At 35.9% G+C, this 21,820-nt stretch overlaps 1 protein-coding gene and 1 pseudogene across 3 annotated transcripts in view; both read left to right on the top strand.

The window, feature by feature from the left end:
• MAP2K4 (mitogen-activated protein kinase kinase 4) overlaps positions 1 to 21,820 on the top strand; it is a 73,572-nt gene that overhangs the window by 33,224 nt on the left and 18,528 nt on the right. For all 3 annotated transcript variants that reach the window (XM_011933240.1, XM_011933241.1, XM_011933242.1), the window contains 3 exons: positions 4,563 to 4,682; positions 7,133 to 7,184; positions 10,007 to 10,134. In XM_011933240.1, coding sequence (XP_011788630.1) covers positions 4,563 to 4,682; positions 7,133 to 7,184; positions 10,007 to 10,134 — 300 coding nt within the window. The remainder of the gene's footprint in view (positions 1 to 4,562; positions 4,683 to 7,132; positions 7,185 to 10,006; positions 10,135 to 21,820) is intronic.
• LOC105505449 lies at positions 12,637 to 13,147 on the top strand (annotated as a pseudogene).

Raw genomic sequence — 21,820 nt, 5'->3', positions numbered from 1 at the left:
TTTTTACTTTTTTGGTGGAGGTGGGGTCTCGCTTTGTTGATCAGGCTAGACTCAAACTCCTGGCCTCTCCTTAGCCTTTCTCCCACCTCGGCCCCCTAAAGCACTGGAATTACAGGCATGAACCATTGCGTCCAGCCTCAGTTACATGATTTTCTGTGTTACTTTTCTATTATTATTATTATTATTTTTTGATGGGGGGATTCATTCTGATTGTGGTTTCTTCCTTTCTTTTACTTATTTTTGCTTAATTTGCTTTTTTGTTTCTTTGTTTCTTAAGGTGGTCCATGTTCTTTTTAAACTGTGAAGTATTTTAAACATAGACTAAATTACAGAGGAGAAATAGCTACCCAAATCCTATATTGGCATATTTACTCTTTATGTCTTTAAATATTATAAATACACTTAAAGCCCTCATCACATTTCCCTTTCCAAATCTCATCACTACCCTGAGTGTTTCCTTTAACTTGCTTGTTGGTTTAGGTCATCCATATGGGCATTTTCCCCTACATTTTACATAATACTGCTTTCTGTATTTTCACAGTTTAAGTAAATGGAATGCTAAATGCATTGTCTATTATACATTTTATTCAACAGTTTTATTCAACATAGTTTTCAAGATTTATGTAAATATAGATTCATAATATATAGATTTAATTTATTTTAACTATGTAGTATTCTAATGATTAAATACACCCTATTTTGTTTTATTTTTAGAAATAATCCTAACATAGATTGCTTCTAATTTTTTACAATTATAAACAGCACAAAAATGAAGAATTGTTTTGCATGTCTCCTTGACAGCTTAGGTTACAGATTATTCAGCATATGTCCCCGGAAATACAATTGCTAAATTTAATGATACCCATGTCTCCAGCTGGAGTACTGACTTACATTTCCACCAAAGTTTCTGGATCGAGAATTGTATTTGGTATCAGTCGTTCCTGACTGTTAGTAGCTTATGGTTTCAGTTGTTATGGTTACCTTTTGGTCCACATTGGCTCCTAGAGTTCAGCTATCATGTCCACACGAAGGGGAAAAAAAAAGGGGAAGAACTAAAAGGATTTTCCTGGAGTCATGAACCAATGATTTTGTGTTGATACCTCCGTGGCTGCCTTTCTTTACATTTAAAGACCAGGAAATGTAGATTTTAGCTAGGTGTATTGTGCAGAGGAAAGGGGGAATGTTTATTGCGTATGCCATCAGCATTTACTGTCACAGATCTTTTACCTGGTCTGTACTAACATTTGATAATAAACGTTTAATTTTTGGCAGTTTGAAATGGTATCTCACTTTTAAAATTGCATTTCCTTGATTGGTAAGGTTCAGAATTTTTTACATGTGTTTAGCCTTTTTTTTTTTTAATTGCCTTTGATATAATTACTACTAAGTTTTGTCTTTCCCTAATTAATGTAGCATAACTGTTTATTAGTCAGGATACGGATCTTTTGTTTCTTTACATCCAAATAGATGCTTTTGTCTCTCATTTTTAAACTCTTGGTATGTTCTCCTTGTTTATACAGAAGTATTCATTATAATGGGGCTAAATTTAACAGGTCTTATCCTTTGTGATTTGTTGTTTTTATGTGTGTTCTTGGGAAAAATTTTTTTCTGACATAAAAGTCATGGAGAACTCTTAGAAAAAAAAACTTTTGCTTTTTTGCAAAATCCATTTGGGAGTTTTTGTATATATATTTGTGAATGATTTGATGTCAGAATTTAATTTTTTTCTATATGGAAGGTCAGTTGTCCCAGTGGCATTCGTTGAATAATGCATTCTTTTACTATGATTTACTTTAACTTTTGTCATATATCAGATTTCTGTATGTGCATGAACTTTTGCATCTGTTTCTTTAGTGTATTTACCTTTTATTTGTGAGTCTTTGTGTAGTAGGTCAGTATCTCTTCTTTAAAATTATCTTAGTTATTCTTGGCTCTACTTTAAATAAGCTTTAGGGTCAGTTTGTTCAGGTCCTTGAAAATTTTGATTAGAATTTAACTGAATTCTTAGATTAATTTGGGAGAATTTGACATGCTTCTCATCTTGAGTCTTCACATTTGTAATCATGGTCTGCCACTCCATTTGTTCAGGTTGTTGTTATGTCCTTTAGTAACATTTTATATTTGTTTTCATAAAGGTTCTGCCTATTTTATTAGATACATTTCCTGGTGACTTAGTTTTTATTTTTATTGAGAATGATATCTTTTTAAATTTATTTTCTAATTAGTTATTATTGGTATATGTTACTGGTTATAAATGAATCTTTAGGAACCCTTATGTTACCTTAGTAGTAGAGTTTTTCATCATTCTCTAGCTTTGTTCCCCCAATAAACCCACATTTATTAACTTCTGCATTTCAGACCTGTGGTCATCCTGTTTTCTGCTTGAGCATGACAGTTCATGCTGCTGTCACTACTTTTTCAGACAGCTCGGGGCATTTCATTTTTTAAATTCAGCTCATTACCATTGTCTTGTTCTCTGTATGACCAAAAGGAACTGTCAGAGAGATAAGAAGGTTACATTAGGTTATGTTCCTTAAAAATTACAAAGGTGTATCTCTCTGGAGCTCATTGCCCTTTTCTGTCCCCCCTTCTCATCTTCAGTTCTCAGTTTACTTCTTACCTTTATTCTCCGACTCCTATGTCCATCTTTCTCTTTTGTTTGCCTGTATTTCCCTTCCTTCTCCCTTCCATTTGGTAACTACAGTTTTTAGCACCTGCCAGGCACTTTAGTTTGTGCTTTGCATATGTTAACTCATTTGCCCTTTATCACAGTCCACTGAGGATGGTGGGGCAGTCTCATTTCATAGATGAGGGCATGAGAAGACCCAAGCTTGTAAAAGTAGAAAGTAGGAGAGTTTGGATAATGTCAGGCGTTTCAGACTCCGAATGCCATTTTTTGTTGTTGTTGTTTTTTTTTTCACTTTGCTGTATTATTGAGGTTCTTTCTTTCTATTGTTTTGATAAGTGGATGAGGTAAATGTGCTGTATGTCTCTACTAAAAATTTTTAGTAAACCTATTTAGATAGTGTCTCTAAAATAAAGCTATGTCTATTTTGGGTGGAGGGTGTTACGCGATCTTTCACGATAGCCATTCTCACAGGTCTCTCTAAAGAAAAAGAGGTTTACAGAGAAGAAAGACTTAAATGCAGAAATAATAAGTAAAAGTTTACTATGTCCAATATGCTTTACAAAAACATATTATGTATAGCCATGTAGCTAGCTATGTGAATATTCTAGAAAGTGGTCCTGTTGTAAGAGTGCATTGTAAACATTGATAAAAGAAAAACATTAGGAACACTGGATTCTATTCATGGGTAAGTGTATTGTTCTGGACAAGTAATTTTACTTTTAACAGGCATTAATCTCCTATATAATCCAAGGATAGAATTGATTATATAATTATTATATAATCGAAGGATACGATATTAGTGGGTAGAAAATCTTTGCTGTATTTATAAATAAGCAACAACATACAGAACTGTTTAAGGTAATTTTTAAAAATCATTTTGATAGTATTTTCATTTTTGTAAGGTACTTTGTAGTTCTTGTTCATCTGTGTATCCGGTACTTTTATTATAATCATGGTATCTGCTTTTATTTTTTATTTTTTCATGACTCATGCATCTCTCTCATGAACTGTATTCATTTTCAAAAATATTGATTTTAGATAATCTCTTTAATGTTGTAGTATTTCCTTTTGTGAGATAGTTCATCGATTTCTAGTTTTGTTTTTTCTTTTTGTAATTTATGGAACATTTGTTTTAGTTACATTCCCAGACATAGGATGATTCTGTAAAATGGTATCAACACATTTATTTCTGTTTTATTGTCAAATTGCTGTCAAATTGGTTTAAAACAATCTATAATGCAAGAAATGTTTGAATGATTCAGTTTAATTATAGCCAGCATGCAGTCGTTTAACAAGTATTTATTGAGTCTTTGCTCTGGCAGAGGTTACATTCTAGTAGGGAATGTATATGACAAACATAATAAATAAGTAAATTACACTTTACATTAGAGGATGATGAAGACTTTACAGAACAGAGCAGGATAGGGGAGTGCCTGGTGGGATGACTTACGCTTTACATCAGTTAAAGTAGGCCTTGCTGAGAAGGTGGCATTTGAACAGGGTCTTGAGGCATGGGATTTACTTTATATATTTTTGTCTTTGCTTTCTTTTTTGTGTGGCTAATTTAAGAAGTTTATGTAGTCTCTTAAGATTACTGTCATCTGTCTTCATTGTTAGTAAGAATGAATGGTTTTCTACATATTTCCTATTTTTTTTCTATTTTGGCAAAATTTGAAATTTTCATAAAAGCACAGAAGTTTTCTGTGTAAGCCTGTGCCTGTCCATGCAATTAAAGAGTGGGGAAAATTGGCTTTAACTACATTGTTTGTATTTAAATCTGTTGAAGGCTTTAATAAGAAAACAAAAATTTTACTAGTTTGAGATTTGAAATAAACAAGAATAAGATTGCTCCTTTCTATTATATTTACATTTTAAGTAAAGGCAAGGTGATATTTAAGATATGTAAGAATAACAGATATTTGTTATTTTATAGGGTGACTGTTGGATCTGTATGGAACTCATGTCTACCTCGTTTGATAAGTTTTACAAATATGTATATAGTGTATTAGATGATGTTATTCCAGAAGAAATTTTAGGCAAAATCACTTTAGCAGTAAGTACCTGGTCTTTAAATTATTCATTGTTTATATAGTTATATAGAGATGCTGCTGGAGTTTTGAATGCACATATTTGAGTGTCACTCACAGTACCTTCCTGAAAATAATTCATAGTGAATAACCAGAGACAAAGTTACTTCTGTGGGGTAGTTAGCATAATAGTAGTCATAATGGTCTCGATAAATACTCCCAATGTTCTTTCCCTTTGAATCTCAATGAATCATAACAGACTGTTCTGTAAATAAAACTAGAAAAAGCTATTTTCTGTTCCTTTTTTCCTGTTGCTTTAACTATTTTTAAATAGGTTATATTAGCACAGTTATCCCAAAATTAATCAGAATCACAGCAGTCTCCTTGAAGCCCCATAATTGAAGCCCTTGGACAAAGTATGTTTACTGTGATTTAAGATTTTGGTTATTCAGTCTAAACTATCTAAAATTTTGACTAGCAGTTTCAGGGACCAGTGTTACTACTAAATTTGGTTAATTCACTTTCACCAGAGTACCAAAAAAGAAAATAGGTACTTTTTTACATATGTGTTTATAGTTTTGAAAGTAAATTGATTGATCACTTTGTTTCTTGCTCTGAATCTTTAAGTTGGCAAATGTATGTACATTTTTTTCCTAAAGGAAAAAGATAATTTACTTTTCATAGAGCAAAATTCATAAGATTCTTAGAAACTTCTGAGAATCTGAGCTAATGGCATGTTCTAGGTTAGTTGATATATAAACTAAATCATACAGGAAGTTGTAAAATAGATACTTTGGTTGCATGTAATTTCCCAGTTCTTCCTTACCTGCATACTATCCCTCCAATGTAGTTCCCCAAGATATATATACCCTTTCAAATAATTTCATAAAAAGATTTTATGAAAATCATTTTATTTTTAAATTTTATGAAAATAATTGTATAAAATGAAGCTAACTTAGACTAGAAACTTACTCATTATTTAGCTGGGTAATGAAATTTTACAATGATTAGTTTAGCCATCTCTCTCCAATATATTAAACCAGTGGTATCTTGAAACTTGTTACTATTCGTAATAATTATAATAATAGAAAAATGACAATAGCTAATGGTTATTAAATGCTTATTTGCATCAAACTGTTTGTGACATTTAATCTTCATAGCAACTCTCTGTGGTAAATAGTGTTACCCCATCTTTATGGATGATAATCTGAAGCATAGACAGATGAAATAGTTAATGTGCTTTGAAGTGTATGCGGTTATAAGTGGCAAATGATTTAAATTCAGGCAGCATGATCCCAGAACCCTGCTCTTAACCACTCTATGATAGGATGACCATGAAATTAGAAAACAGAAAATTATTTTATATATTGCAATATAAAGAATATATACTGTAGAAAAGGATTTATTCCATATTTGCGTTAGTCAAGACTTGGTGATCATTTTATATATACTAAGCACACATGTAAAATTATTTTGTGTTTAGTCTTTTCTTGCTAATTAATAAGCCAGCAAACACACAAGCATAGCTATTCACAACAAATTTATGTGTTCTACATTTCTCGTACCTAGCAGCTTGACATCAGCAAAGACTTCATCTTACAGCAAATGGTTGGCCTGTTGTTTAGTTCTCCTTTAGTTTGAGGTTGTATCTCTCTTCTTTCCCTTCCTGAATAAATATGTAATATTCTGATCATGATCAGTGACCAGGCAACAGAATAAATTCCCACAGTTACAGTAGTGAACAGAGTTACACTAGCTCTTCAAAAATCACCTTGAAGGCTTAGCAACCAATGAGGGTGGATAATTGTGAGGAACTGAGAATTTAGAAAACTTTTTATTTACTATTGGACTTAGAAATTGAAATCGATTTTGCTGCTATTTATTACTCTTAGTTGAAATGGAACCAACTCAGTGATCGTTGTTGTCCTGTTTTTATTTTTGAACATGTTAGAGGCCAGGCACAATGGTTCATGCCTATAATCCCAGTAGTTTGAGAGACTGAGGCAGAAGGATTGCTTGAGCCCAGGAATTTGAGATCAGCCTGGGCAACATAGCTAGAACCCTGTCTCTACTAAAAATTTAAAAAGTTAGCCAGGCATGCATCTGTAGTCCCAGCTACTTGGGAGGCAGTGGTGGGAGCGAGACCCAGTCTCAAAACAAAAAGGGGAAAAAAATACAAGGAAATTTTAGGTTGGCGATACAAAAAAAGATAAAATTTTAAATGAATTATTAAATTATAAGTCTAAGTTACTGGGTTTGTTTGTTTTAGCCATCAGGAAACAGCATATAAAGACAACTAAACTTTTAGATCTGAAATTATTCAGTATCTTTGGATAACAAGAAATGACAGAATAATGAAATATTAAGCTTAAAGTGTATGCAAAGGACTACATGGGATATTACTTGTTTTCAACTATTATGCTGTCTGAATAAAAAGAAACAAGTTGCTTATCCCATCTCTTCTTTTTCTCCCTAGACTGTGAAAGCACTAAACCACTTAAAAGAAAACTTGAAAATTATTCACAGAGGTGGGTATGGATTGGTATTTGCTTAATAGAAATTAACTTTTTTCTCCTAATTGATGAAACAGTTACTGAAAATTACAGTGTCACTGTATAAACTTTCCTAAAATATTCGTATTTTTAGCAAAAAATGCTTTATGTACTCTAAAGCTCTTATTACTGTTTTTTTCTTTGGGATTCAATAAATTTCAGTCTATCTTGTATGTTGGACTTAGAAACTGAAATAGATTTTGCTGCACATTGTTATTACTATTAGTTGAAAAATAATTTTTCATTTGCCTGATAGATAATTAATGTTTTTCCGCATACAGATAAGGCATTGAGGTGGTCCTTTGGACATTCAAAGAAGAATCTGAGGGATAGTACTGTCAAGCATTTTAAAGGCGCACTATCCCTATCTGTTGTTTCTTCACATTAGAGGATGTTTCTAAATTGAGAGAAATCTTTTAATTGGTATTATAAGTTGAAATTTCTCTAAAGCATGTTGGATTTGTGTAAACAGTGATCTTGCCCTTATTAGATACATATTCAAATGAAACATTTGATGTAGTTGAAGGCCAAACCTAGAAAAGTAGTCACCCTGTGGGAATCCTGAATTTAATCCAGCAAATAGATGAAATGCTTGCTTTACTTATTACCGTGCTAGACTCAGGGTAATGAGGTGCTGGCTTTCAGGAAACGCACCGGGTCACTACCCCTCAGCACATTTGTAATGGAAAAACCTAAGACAGTACGTGGCAGTGTGTGATTTAGCCTGACAGTAAATAGGAAGAAAAGTAAAAGGTTTTCAAAATCAAGAGAAGTGAAAAATTTCTAATTCTGGGAGACAATTTCTGGTGGTTAAAGACATTACTAATTGGGCCATTTATTTAAGTTATTTTGTTTGTGGTTGACACTAGACCACTGAAATCAGTGAACCTTGAACATCAGTATATTTAATTTTGTTTGGCTTAATGCTTGTTAGAAATAATATCGTTTTTTCTTTTGGCCTAAAATTATGTAGAGTTAGGTCCCTAGACAAAATTCTTTGTTTCTCTTGTAGTTCTTCTTCTTCTTGTCTTGATTTTTTTCCCTTCTTCGTTAGCTGTGTTTTATAATTGTGGAAGTAGCACCTTTGAGGCATTTGTTAGTCACCTTAGGGATACTTAGTGACTGCAGTAAAGCACCAAGGTACTGCCTGGGAAGTAGTTGAATAAAATAAAAAATCTTCAGAAGTAACTTTTGTTTTCCTCTTACTAAATAAAGTGATGAGTTTATAGCTGTCTTTTATCAGTTAGGATCAGTTAGCTTTTTTGTTGGAGTCAGTGCTTTTGATTACAAGTAATAGAAAATCCTGATAACTCTCTTTAAACTTCAAGGAAATTTATTATCTGTCATAATAAATCCAAAGATGGGGTGGCTGAAAGCACAATATGACTAGGGGTCAAGCTTGCTCCTTTTGCTTCTGTCCTCCTTCATGTGTTAACTCTGTCCTCAGGGTAGTAACAGCTAGAGCAGTTCCCACTGTCATGTCTAGATGTGGCTGCCTCTTGAAGAAGAGGTGCTCTCATGCTGTGCAGCTCTGTGAGGAATATGGAAACTTTTCCCACCTCTCTAATACCTTTTCTTGGCTCATTCACTAGAAGTGCCTCATGCCCTTAAACCAGCTACTATCAAGAAGCATGAGACTACCCTTATAAAACTTATACCAGCCAGTAGCCAGGATTTGGAGGTGTGGCTGTTGATGAGAAGAGATACCTCAGTAAAACACAGGTTCTGTTAGAAAATATGGATGGGGCTGGGCGTGGTGGCTCACACCTGTAATCCCAGCACTTTGGAGACCAAGGCAGCTGGATCACTGGAGGTCAGAAGTTTGAGACCAGCCTAGCCAACATGGTGAAACCTCATCTCTACTAAAAATACAAAAATCAGTCGAATGTGGTGGCACATACCTGTAATCCCAGCTACTCAGGAGGCTGAAATAGGAGAATCGATAGAACTTGCGAGGCGGAGGTTGCAGTGAGTGGGGATTGCGCCACTGCACTCCAGCCTGGGTAAAAAAGAGTGAGACTCTGTCTCAAAAAAAAAGAAAAGAAAGTATGGATGGTTAGGAATGGATTTTTGATAGGCCCACAGCTGTTTCAATCATGGTAAGAGATCTTTACTGAAAATTTTTGTGGATCACCTTCTGAGTTACATTTAGATGTTTTCTGCATCCTATATTTTAAAACCTTATTTTTTATTCATTGAGCCAGGGTGGTGACAAGGACATGGATAGAAGGACTGAGCTATGGATAGAGAATTAGTTGGCACATACTGGTAGTGACTTGATTGTCAGTGAGAAAGGGATTTGACGTTCCTTATATTTTGACTGTTATGCAATGAATCTGACCTAAATAAATGAATTTGTAAGCCTTTTGAAAACAATTTAATGCCTAAATTTCTTGTGAAATTTTTTTTTGATATTCAGTTTTTAAGCACTGGCATTCAGAAAATTGTTTTCCTTTCTCATTTTCAATAGAAGAAAACCATTGTTTTTTCTGTTTTACAAATTTGAAGATGTTAAGAGAAAAATCAATCCCTGTCTATATCTTATAGATTAATAAGATGTTTGTGAAATGACTTTTGCTGTTACATTTACACAATTACAGTTATTAAAGCTACTTGTTTAAAACATGAGTAATTATTGTATGTGATAAATGAAGATGCTTTACTTCTTATATATCTGAATTTAAGGACTTGACCAGTTACGTTAGGTCTAAGTTTTTTCAATATTTTTGCTTAAAGTGAGGCCTTATGTAACCTAGGAAGAAGCTAATTGTATACTGAATGATATCTATGTCTTGCAGATATCAAACCTTCCAATATTCTTCTGGACAGAAGTGGAAATATTAAACTCTGTGACTTCGGCATCAGTGGACAGCTTGTAGACTCTATTGCCAAGACAAGAGATGCTGGCTGTAGGCCATACATGGCAGTAAGTGTTAAGTCCAGGCCTTCTTGTTTGATAGTCATTGCGCAGAGAGCCTGTGTTCTTTTGTGCTGACCATTAGTCATGCGATTTTACCATGAAACTGCTAGAATATTTCCCTTACCCTTAGGCCCGTGCTCAGGTCCTAGCATCTCCATGAAACTTTGCTAAATTATCCCAGTCAGCTCCTGTTTTCATTGTCTTGCTTTATTTCTCTTATTTGGTATTTAGCAGTTGTGGTCTTCTCTGATTATTGTTTGTTCATTATATTCAATTCAACTCATTAAGCAGATGGTAACTTCTCAGAAAGTTCCCACCATCCCTTAGTGAGACAAATGGGAAGCCTTGGGTTCATAGCAGAATTCACTATGTATTACAGAGTCTGAAGCTATATGTTTTGAATATTGTCAGTCCCTGTTTTTGGGGTAGATGAAGTACACCAACAAATGCAGAAGTCAAGGCCTTCAGTATTTTGCAACCTGGAGCCTCTTTTCCTGCAAAGAGACAGATGTACACTATCCATCCATAGATATCACACTCATCTTACCCCAGTATATTTGCATACATTGTTCCTACAGCCTGGATTTTGATCTATATTTGAATAAGAATTTAGTGTCTGTATTTCAGACATTTCCTGAGGTGTTGATGTCTTTCTTTAATGTTGCCATGGTTCTTTGGGGACCAGCACACTACTAAATGTGACACAGGCCAGGCGCGGTGGCTCACATCTGTCATCCCAGCACTTTGGGAGGCCCAGGCAGGAGGATCACGAGGTCAGGAGATCGAGACCATCCTAGCTAACATGGTGAAACCCCGTCTCTACTAAACATACAAAACAAAATTAGCCAGGCATGGTGATGGACACCTGTAGTCCCAGCTACTTGGGAGGCTGAGGCAGGAGAATGGCATAAACCCGCAGGGCAGAGCTTGCAGTGAGCCAATATTGCGCCACTGCACTCCAGCCTGGGCGACAGAACGAGACTCCGTCTCAACAACAACAACAACAACAACAACAAATGCGACACGTAAGGTTTGTGGTTGTTTCTTGAGGCCTTCCTGCCAGCAGCATTTCTTTCCATCTTTGTAGGCTCTTTTCAACTAAAGATAAGCTTAGAATTTAATAAAATTTTTCTTTTTCTTTGTTTCCTCCTTGATATATATGTTTTCAAATCTAGTGCTATAAATAATAAAAAAGTAAGAGTCACAGGCTAGATATTATAGGTGTTCTCTATTGTTTATGATACATTGTTTGTGAATGGATAGGCTTAGTGCTACTACAAATTTCAACTTACTACATTTTTCAGTCCTCTTTTGGTTTTGTTACATCTTCCCATATCACTTTTTCTTCAGATGAACATGTAAAAGGGGTATGTGTGTGTGTGTGTGGGTAGACACCTAACCTGTGTGGTAAGACCTTCTTTTAAACTTTTGGTTTTGTGGATGTTGACTGGCTGGGCAGATTTCTTGACTCAGTTTGGAAGATCATTTGTTATCGTGATAACTAGGGACAAATGGCATAATAGTTTCAAAGGCAAGAAGTAAAAATAATTAGACATGGAGCATTGGGAAATGTGATTTACATATTTATTAAGGATACCCTGAGAATGAACTGAAATTGTTATCTACAGTTTTAGGGCTTGTCTCAAAACTAACAGTGACTAAATGTTTTTGTTGTGTGACACTAAGAATTATATTTGATGGAAGCAGGCTTTGAAAATGCAATTGAAGCCCAGATAAAGTAGAATACTTTGAATTCAGCTTTTAAAGAAAGACGCAGACTTTCTTTAAAACAGACTTTCTTCATTCTTGTGCAGAGATATGCTTTGCAGGCCCAGGAGATGTAAGACTTCTGTTTTCCTGCTGACCTTCATCTGGGGAACACAAAGGCTGATGAACTCTTCGCCTCTAATCTTTACTGGACCAAACGAAATTCTTCTGTCCATTCTCATCTTTCAAAGCCTATTTAGATAGACAAGAACCTAATGTTAATTTTAAAAGCCTTCAAGTGGTTTGACTTTTCTTCAAATATTGACAAAACATGTTGGAGGTATATCATTTTATTTGAGATTTATAATTGTCTTTAGTCTACAGGACTTAGGATTACTCATTAGATTGTGCAACATAAAAAAGTAAATAAAATGTAGAGTTTACACATAAATTTTCCCATAAATGGATTTCCTGTAAACATTTTCCCAACTCCATACCCTCATATAGGTACACAGTCTTATGTTGCTTAACCACGGGAATATGTTCTGAGAAGTGTGTCGTTAGGCGATTTTGTTGTGCAAAATCATAGAGTGTACGTACACAAACCTAGATGGTATAGCCTACTATGCACATAGGCTAGATGGTATAGCCTATTGCTTCTAGTCTACAAGCCTATACAGCATGTTACTGTACTAAATACTGAAGGTAGTTATAGCACAACAGTAACTATTTGTGTATCTAAATATAGAAAAGATAGGTCAAAATATGGCAAAAAGGAGGTAGAGGCAACACTGCGGAGGAAAGATGGAAGACTACCACCAGGCTGCGGAGGAGACTGCTTTTGTCGTTGATGAGTTGAGCAGATTGTAAAAGAGGCTATAGAAAGCGCAGTTGGTGGTAATGCTTATCAACACAGCAAAGTGAATCATGGACCACAAATGTAGTAGAACAAACTTCAAGCCAACTCACCAACCTGGGAGAACCACTGAAATACGTTGTGACCTGTGTAATTATGCAAACTGGATTATCCAGACGCAGCTGGATAATCCAGAACGCAGCTGGATTACACACGGCAAGTTCCTGCTTCTGGGACAGCTCTGCTGACGGGAGCTGCACTGTGCGATGGGAGAATAAAACCATGTACTGCATCGTCGGTGCCTTTGGACTGGGTATTGGACCTCCTAGTCCAGCCGATGACCTTCCTCCGGTAGTTCATCTTCTAGCACCAGCTATGAATTCAGTGAACTCTTTTCTCGTTCTTTTTAAGTCTGTTTTGTGGCACTCTCAAAATGTAGAGGAGAAAAACAAATGACTGCACTGTTACGTGAACTGTGTACTAAACTCAGATGACCCTGTAGGTCACCTGCAGCCTGCGTTGGTTGCCACTTGTCACTCTGAATATTTCTTTTCAAAGGTGCTAAAATCTGAAATCTTCTAGTATGAAACTTGCTATCCTCTCTGAAATGATTCAAATACACTAATTTTCCATACTTTATACTTTTGTTAGAAAAAATTATTCAAATCTAAAAAAATGTGATATGAAGAATAAATAATGTTCACTGATAGAAGGCACTTATCATGAATGGAGCTTACAGGACTAGAAGTTGCTCTAGATGAGTCAGTCAGTGAGTGGTAAGTGAATTTGCAGGCCTAGGACACTACTGTAGACTTTATAAACACTGTACACTCAGGCTACACGACATTTATAAAAAATTTTTTCTTCAATAATAACCTGAGTGTACTGTAACTTTTTTACTTTATATACTTTTTAATTAACATTTTAAAAACTTTTTTGTATTAACACTTAGCTTAAAACACACACAGCCGTACAAAAATATTTTCTTTCTTTATATCTTTATTCCATAAGGCTATTCTGATCACTTATTTATTCTTTTTAAACTTTTTTGTTAAAAACTAAGACATCATTCTAGGCCTATACATGGGCAGGATCGTTAATATCACTGTCTTCTACATCCACATCTTGCCCCACTGGAAGGTCCTCGGGGACAGTAACATGCAGGGAGCTGTCATCTCCTTTGGTACCAATGCCTTCTTCATAATACCTCCTTGAAAGACCTGCCAGAGGCTGTTTGATAGTTAACTTTTTTTTAATAAGTAGAAGGACATCAGGTATAGTGTACTGTGCATAATTGTATATGCTATACTTTGAAATGACTGGCAGTGCAATAGGTTTGTGTAAAACAGCATCACCACAAGTGTGAGTAATGTGTCGCTGTATGTTATGAGGGCTATGGTGTCATTAGGAGATAGGAATTTTTCAGCTCCATTATAACCTTATGGGACAGCCTTTGTATATGTGGTCTGTCGTTGACCAAAATGTTGTTTTGCAGCACGAGACAATTTCTGTATATGGGTATGGATGTGCCAAACCACCTGAAAGTAAGTTGCAGATGTCATGCATTTTATTCTAAACACTTCAGTGCATATCTCCCAAGAAAAAGACCATTCTTCTACATAACCATGATATCATTACCACACCTAAAAAAACAAACAAGAATGTCATCTTTGAGTATCCCCATTCCAAAAATTCAAAACCCGAAATGCTCCACATTATGAAATGTTACCAGCACCAGTATGACCCATGTTGAAAATTCACCTGACCTTATGCGATGGGTCACATTCAAAATGCAGGTGCACCACACCTTGTTTATGCAGTGTTCCCAAGGTATAAAAGACCCTTGTAGCCCCCTTTAGCTGCAATATATCCTTTCCACGCATGCCCAGATTTTCCCCACATAAGCATGCCTACAAAGGGTAATAAAATGGCATGTATGCAGGTCAGATGTGCTAATGACAGATTCCACACTAGACCCCACATGGGGCCAAGACCTACCTGTACATTACTCAATATATATATATTTTTTTGTTTGCTCATTTTTTGCTCAGTAGCTTAAAGATAATGTTGAAAATGTCAAAGAGGCCTGCAGATACCCCTAGAGAGACAGCAGTTTGTTAAAGGGGAAGTGTTTATGTTTATAGCACAGAAAGTCAAGCTGTTAGAGAAACTGGACAATGGTGTAAGTGCGAAATGTCTTACAGAAAAGTGTAGTGTTGGTATGACCACCATATATGACCTGAAGAAACAGAAGGAGAAACTGCTGAAGTTCTGTGCTGAAAGTGATGAACAAAAGTTACCGAAAAATAGAAAAACACCACCTATAGCTGAAAATGAAGATCTTGATAATGAATTGAAAGAATGGATCTGTCAGAGCCGCAGTGAACACATGCCACTTGATGGCGTGCTCGTCATGAAATGAGCATCTACCATGATGACCTGAAAACTGAAGGGAACCGTGAAGATTCAACAGGCTGGTTATAGAAATTTAAGAAAAAACATAGCATTCACTTTTTAAAGATTTCTGGTGATAAAGCATCTGCTGATCGTGAAGTAGTGGAGAGCTTCATTGATGAGTTCACCTGGGATAGTGATGATGAAAATTCAACATCAGAACAGGTATAATGCTGAGGAAACACCACTGTTTTGGCATTATTGCCCCAGAAAGACACTACAGCTGATGAGACAGCCCCTGCAGGATTTAAGGATGCCAAGGGCAGAAAAACTGACGGGATGTGTTAATGCAGTAGGCACGTATAGGTATAAATCTGTAGGAGGCAAAATCTTGCATCCTTCCTTTTTGCAGGAAGTGAATGTCTTACCAGTCCATTATTATGCTAATCAAGAAGCCTGGATCACCCGGGATACCTTTTCTGATTGGTTTCATAAACGTTTTGTACCGGTGCCTTATGCTCATTGCAGGGAAGCTGGACTGAAAGAAGACTGAAAGATTTTGTTATCCATTGACAACTGTTCTCCTTATGCCGCAACCAAAATTCTCATAAAAATTAATGTTCATGCCATGTACTTTCACCCAAATGTGACTTCATTAATTCAGCCGTATGACCAAGATATCCTTAGATCAGTGAAGGGTAAATACAAAAACACTTTCTTGAACATCATGCTAATGGCAGTGAACAAAGGTGTGGGTGTGGAAGGCTTGCAGAAGACATTTAGCATGAAGGATGTCACATATGCTGTTGCCAGGACTTGGCCAGCAGTGGCGTAAGGCGCAGTTGTGCATGCTTGGCGTAACCTCTGGCCTGTGACTATTCAGTGGTGGTGATGGTGATGATGATGATGAAGAACAAGGTAGTGACTTGGATGGATTCCGTATATTAAAGTGAGAAAAAAATGATATCTGACCTCCTTTTATATGTAAAAAATACATCTTTCGAGTCTGTCAGTAAACTGAAAGAAGTGGATATCAAGGAAGTTTTTATTACCAAGTAATGAAGGTTCAGTTTTTCATTTATTGAACAATGATGAAATAGCTGAAATGGTTCTGAATCAAGTGATGATGAAGATGACGTTAACACCGAGGAAGAAATGCCCATAGAAAAAGCACACATTCTACATATCAAGAGAAACTGTCAACAGATTAAACGGACAACCTACAGAATGGAAGGAAATATATACAAACTATGCATCTCACAAAGTTCCAATATCCCACATCTATAATGAATTTAAATTTATAAGAAAGAAAACTTCATTAAAAAGTGAGTGAAGGACATGAACAGACACTTTTCAGAAGAAGACATGCATGCATCCAACAAGCATATGAAAAACACAATGTCACTGATCATTAGAGAAATGCAAATCAAATGAGATTTGTCTCACAGCAGTCAGAATGGCTGTTAAAAAAAAGTCGAAACAGCAGATGCTGGTGAGGTTATGGAGAAAAGGGAGTACTTATATACTGTTGGTGGAAATGTAAACTAATTCAACCATTGTGGAAAGCAGTGTGGTGATTCCTCAAAAAGCTAAAAACAGAATTGTCATTCACCCAGCGGTTCCATTACTGGAATTGGGTATTTACCAAAAGGAATGGAAGTCATTCTGTCATAAAGACACATACACACACATGTTCATTGCAGTGCTATTCACAATAGCAAAGATATGGAATCAACCTAAATGCCCATCAGTGGAAGACTGGATAAAGAAAATGTGGTACATATATACTGTGGAATACTCTGCAGCCATAAAAAAGAATGAGAGCATGTCCTTTGTGGTAACATGGATGGAGCTGTAGGCCATCCATTAATATCTAAGGATACTTAGCAAACTAATGCAGGAATAGAACCAAATACCACATGTTCTCACTCATAAGTGGGAGCTAAATGATGAGAACACGTGGACACAAGTGGGGCCTACTTGAGTGTGGGAGGTGGGAGAGGATCAGAAAAAATAACTGTTGGGTACTAGGCTTAGTAACTGGGTGACCAAATAATCTGTACAACAAAGCCCTGTGGCATGAGTTTATCTGTATAACAAACCTGCATGTGTAATCCTGGGCCTAAAATAAAAATTTAAAAAAAATAAAAATTAGGCCGGGTGCAGTGTTGCATGCCTGTAATCCCAGCACTTTGGGAAGCCAAGGTAGGCGGATCACTTGAAGCCAGGAATTCAAGACCAGCCTGGCCAATGTGTGAAACCCCATCACTATTAAAAACACAAAAATTGGCCAGGCGTGGTGGCTCAAGCCTGTAATCCCAGCACTTTGGGAGGCCGAGACGGGCGGATCACGAGGTTAGGAGATCGAGACCATCCTGGCTAACATGGTGAAACCCCGTCTCTACTAAAAAATACAAAAAACTAGCCGGGCGAGGTGGCGGGCGCCTGTAGTCCCAGCTACTCGGGAGGCTGAGGCAGGAGAATGGCGTGAACCCGGGAGGCGGAACTTGTAGTGAGCTGAGATCCGGCCACTGCACTCCAGCCCGGGCCACAGAGCGGGACTCCGTCTCAAAAAAAAAAAAAAAAAAAACACAAAAATTAGCCAGGCACAGTGACACACGCCTGTAATCCCAGCTACTCAGGAGGCTGAGGCATGAGAATTGCTCGAACCTGGGAGGCAGAAGTTGCAGTGAGCTAAGATTGTGCCACTACACTCCAGCCTGGGCAACAGAGCAAGATTCTATCTCAAAAAACATATATAAATAAAAAGGAAAGAAACTAAAAACTAAAACTAAAAATAAATGGAAACAAACTCCCTCATCCCCCCCCCAAACAAAAATGCTCTTGATGAAAATGTGTAATATTAAAGGATTAGAGCAGTATGCATTCATAACACAACAGGAAATCGTGTCAGTTTATAAAGTTTAAGAGAGACTTCGAAGACAAAAACCATTGTTAATGAGTTAGATGACTTGGGAGGAAACATTTACAAAGCCATCTAGCAGAATGCCTCCTCATTACTAAAGGACCCACTTCTGGCCCCTCAGACGCTTCTGATGTTTCTTCTCACCTAAAAAAAAAAAGTGTCCAGTAGCCTCGTAATCAAAACACAGCATGGTAGTTGGAGGCTGAAAGCCTGCAGCTGTTTGTTGTTGCTGCTGTTCAACAGCTGATGCGGGTATTCTGGCGATGCTGCTGTGCTGCTTACTTCCCCAGAACTCATTGTTTTTCACTGTATTAATGATACATCGTATTTTTTCCTGTTAAGTATTTATGTGTGAACAAGTGTAACATAATGATTGCTTATTAATAGCATGTAAATTCCGAGTCCGGAATGATGGTGATGCCTAGCAACCACAGATTGTCTACCTGGGTGGCTGAGATAGCGACACTTTTGCTTTTTGGTGGTTCAGTGTACACAAACTTTGTTTCATGCACAAATTTATTTAAAATACAGTATAAAATTACCTTTGGGCTATATATGTAGGTGTATATGAAAGATAAATTTCACGTTTAGACTTGGATCCCATCCCCAAGATATTATATACATGCAAATATTCCAGCATTTGAAAAAATCCGAAATCGAAACACTCAGGTTCCAAGCATTTTGGATGAGGATTTTGGATGAGGAATACTCATTCCGTATTATCTAATACATAGTTCATCCTCAGATTTCCCATATGTCAAAAAAACTATTTTTTAGCTGTCAATCCAGGGTCACGTTAAGATTCCACATTGATTTTAGTTGTTACATTCTTTATTTTAATATATACTGAGCTTGATCATTCTTTTTTCTGTGACATTGGTGGTTTTGGAAGTGTTTTCAGAAAGTCTCGCATTCTTATAATATCTGATTGTTCCCTCATGATTAGATTCAGACTACAACTATTTTTAGACATGCATTCTTCATGTATGAGGAGTGCTTTTTATTGCATAACATTGCAAAGCACATAATGGTTACTATTTGTAATGTTTACAGACATGCCTTTCTAAAAAGCAGTTAAAACAGTTGCAGAATAGAAACTGGTATGTTCCTCTGTTCATTTAGGTCTTGCCATCTCTCAGCAATGTTTTGTAGCTTTCATTGTGCAGCTTTTGAAGACCTTTTACATTTATTTCTAAGGAATTCATGGGTTTGTGATACTATGAAAGGAAGATAAAAACTTGGGACCCCGATTTACTATGCCAAAACAAAAAATTCAGCTGAAAGCTGAGTGATGTAAAAAAAAAAAACTGCCTTTCCTTTTGTTCTTAAGCAGATAGCTACAGATAAAGTGTTAAATCTCTCCACAGGTAGTTACTTTGTTCACCTTATCTTATTTAAGTGCTGAATTACTAAGGATGAGAGAAATACATAATCGACTATTCCTGTACTTGCTCCTTTTCTCTTGCAACATATGGATTCAGTAAGGTGACTACGCCCTCCCTCTTCCCCCTGCTGCCTGCTTTTCCCCTTTAAATATTGAAGCCTTCAAAATCATATTTGGAGAAAGGCACAAACTTCCCTCTCAGGCATGTCCTTTGTCCTTGGCAAAATAAATTTTTAAATTGATTGAGACCTGTCTCTGATTTCTTTTTGCCTTAGAATACTGTTATTGGGAATGGAATTAAAAATATTTTCCAATATCTTGCTATTATTATATAGAAATACAGCTGCTTTGCATGTGTTAACATTGGATCCTGTGACCTTGCTAGTTTAGTTTTACTATTAGTTTCAGTAGGAATTTTCTATGTCTGTGAATAAAGGTAATGCTTGTTTTCCCCCTTGCCTTTCTATACTGGCTGGGTCCTCCAATATAATGCTGAATAGTAATAATGATAGTTAACATATTTGCCTTATGCCCAATATTAATTAAAAAGAAAGTGTTCTATGTTTCACCAGTAAGTATGATGTTAACTCTTGCTTATTTTAGATGCCCTTTATGGAAATGAAGATGTTTTCTTCTCTTAGTATGTTGTTATTTCTGTTGTTATTAGTGGGTTTTAAATTTTGTCAGATGCTGATTCTACTTTTATTCAGATGATCACATTATTTTCCTCCATTCTATAAATAATGGTGCATTGCATTGATTTTCAAGTATTAAGCTAGTATTGTATTCTTGAGATAAACTCTACTTGGTTATGATACATTACCTCTTTGTATGTTGCTGGATTAGATTTGCTCCTATTTTGTTACTTTTGTGTCTTTGTGTACAAGGGCTATTATCTTGTAATGACTTCGTCAGGTTTTCAAAAATGGTTATGCTGGCCTCATGAAATGAGTTGGGAAGCACACCCTCTCTCACTTTTTTGAAAAAAAATTTTGTGTAAGACTAGTGTTATTTCTCGCATATTTGAAAAGAGTTCACCAGTGAGCCCATCTGGGTGTGGACTTTTCTTTCTGGGCAGGTTTTTAATAACATTCATTAAGTAACATGGTTTAAAGGTTATTCACACTTTGGTATTCTTTTTGGTAGGTTTTCATTTTCACAAAATATTTCTATTTCATCTGTTTCTGTAAGAACAGTAGTAATGTCCCCTCTTTCATTCTGATTTTAGTAACTGGAATCTTTTTCTGTGGGTCAGTCTAGCCAAAGGTGTGTCAATTTTATTGATCTTTCCAAAGTACTGTTTTGGTTTTCTTGACTTTTCTCTATTATTTTTCTATTCCTGTTTTACTTGTCTTCACTTTACTTTTTCTTACGTTCTTCCTCCTGCTTGCTTTGGGTTTCATTTGTTCTTTTGTTCTAATCCTTTAAGCTATAAAGTAGCTTTGATTTGAGATGTCTTCTCTTCTAATGTATGCATTTTACATTATACATTTTCTTCTGAGCACTACCTCTGCTGTGTCCCACAAATTTTGATAAGTTGTAGTTTCATTTTCATTTACTTCAAATTTTTAACTATTTCTTGAGACTTTTTTGATTCATATGTCATTTAGAGGTGTGTTGTTAAATCTCCAAATATTTGAAGACTTCGCAGATATCTTCCTGCTACTGATTTCTAATTTATATTTTTTGTGATCTGAGAGCATGCCTTGCATGCTTTCCATCTTTTAAAACAAGGTATGTTTTATGCTCCAGAATGTGGTCAGGATTAAGGAATGTTCCATACTAGTTTGGGGAAAATGTTGATTTTGATGTTGTTGGAAGGAGTATTTTTTCTCTTGGTTGAATATCTGGGATTTTAATGTGTACCTTAACAGGCAAATACATATATGTACAACAAAAAAAAGTAAATAGCTTACAGTGAATTGTATGCAGCACAGTACTCATGCTCAAAGCAATATACAGAAGTCTTTAAAGTAGTTGGTGCTCACAGGCAGAGAATGTAATACAGTCAACTGTTACGCTTCTGTGGACATTCTTTTAATAGCAGTTACTCTCAGACTTGGCGAAGGATCCATTGTCAACTCTGTGCCACCAAGACCTTCTCTCTCTCTTCCCTGTCCCTGACACATCATTTAGATGGCCCCTAATTTCAAGGAAATGTAAAGATGTTCCTTTCACAGAAATTACTAAAAATGATTTCTGCTGTACATATGATAGGATAATATATTACTGTCTTGGTAGTGCTTTAATTTGGCTACAAATGACTAACAGACAAATATCTTTACACATGTGTAGTGATAAATTTAGCTTTATTGTGAAGTATGGGTGGAATAATTGTGATAAATTTAGCTCTTGTTTTGCTTTTGTGTCTCAAATATATTGTGGTATGGCCTCATCCACTGAACAGAGTCTTTTTTTTTTTTTT

This window comes from Colobus angolensis, unplaced genomic scaffold (genome assembly GCF_000951035.1).
Source record: "Colobus angolensis palliatus isolate OR3802 unplaced genomic scaffold, Cang.pa_1.0 Scaffold125, whole genome shotgun sequence".
Taxonomy (NCBI): domain Eukaryota; kingdom Metazoa; phylum Chordata; class Mammalia; order Primates; family Cercopithecidae; genus Colobus; species Colobus angolensis.
This window is presented reverse-complemented; position numbering and strand designations above follow the sequence as displayed.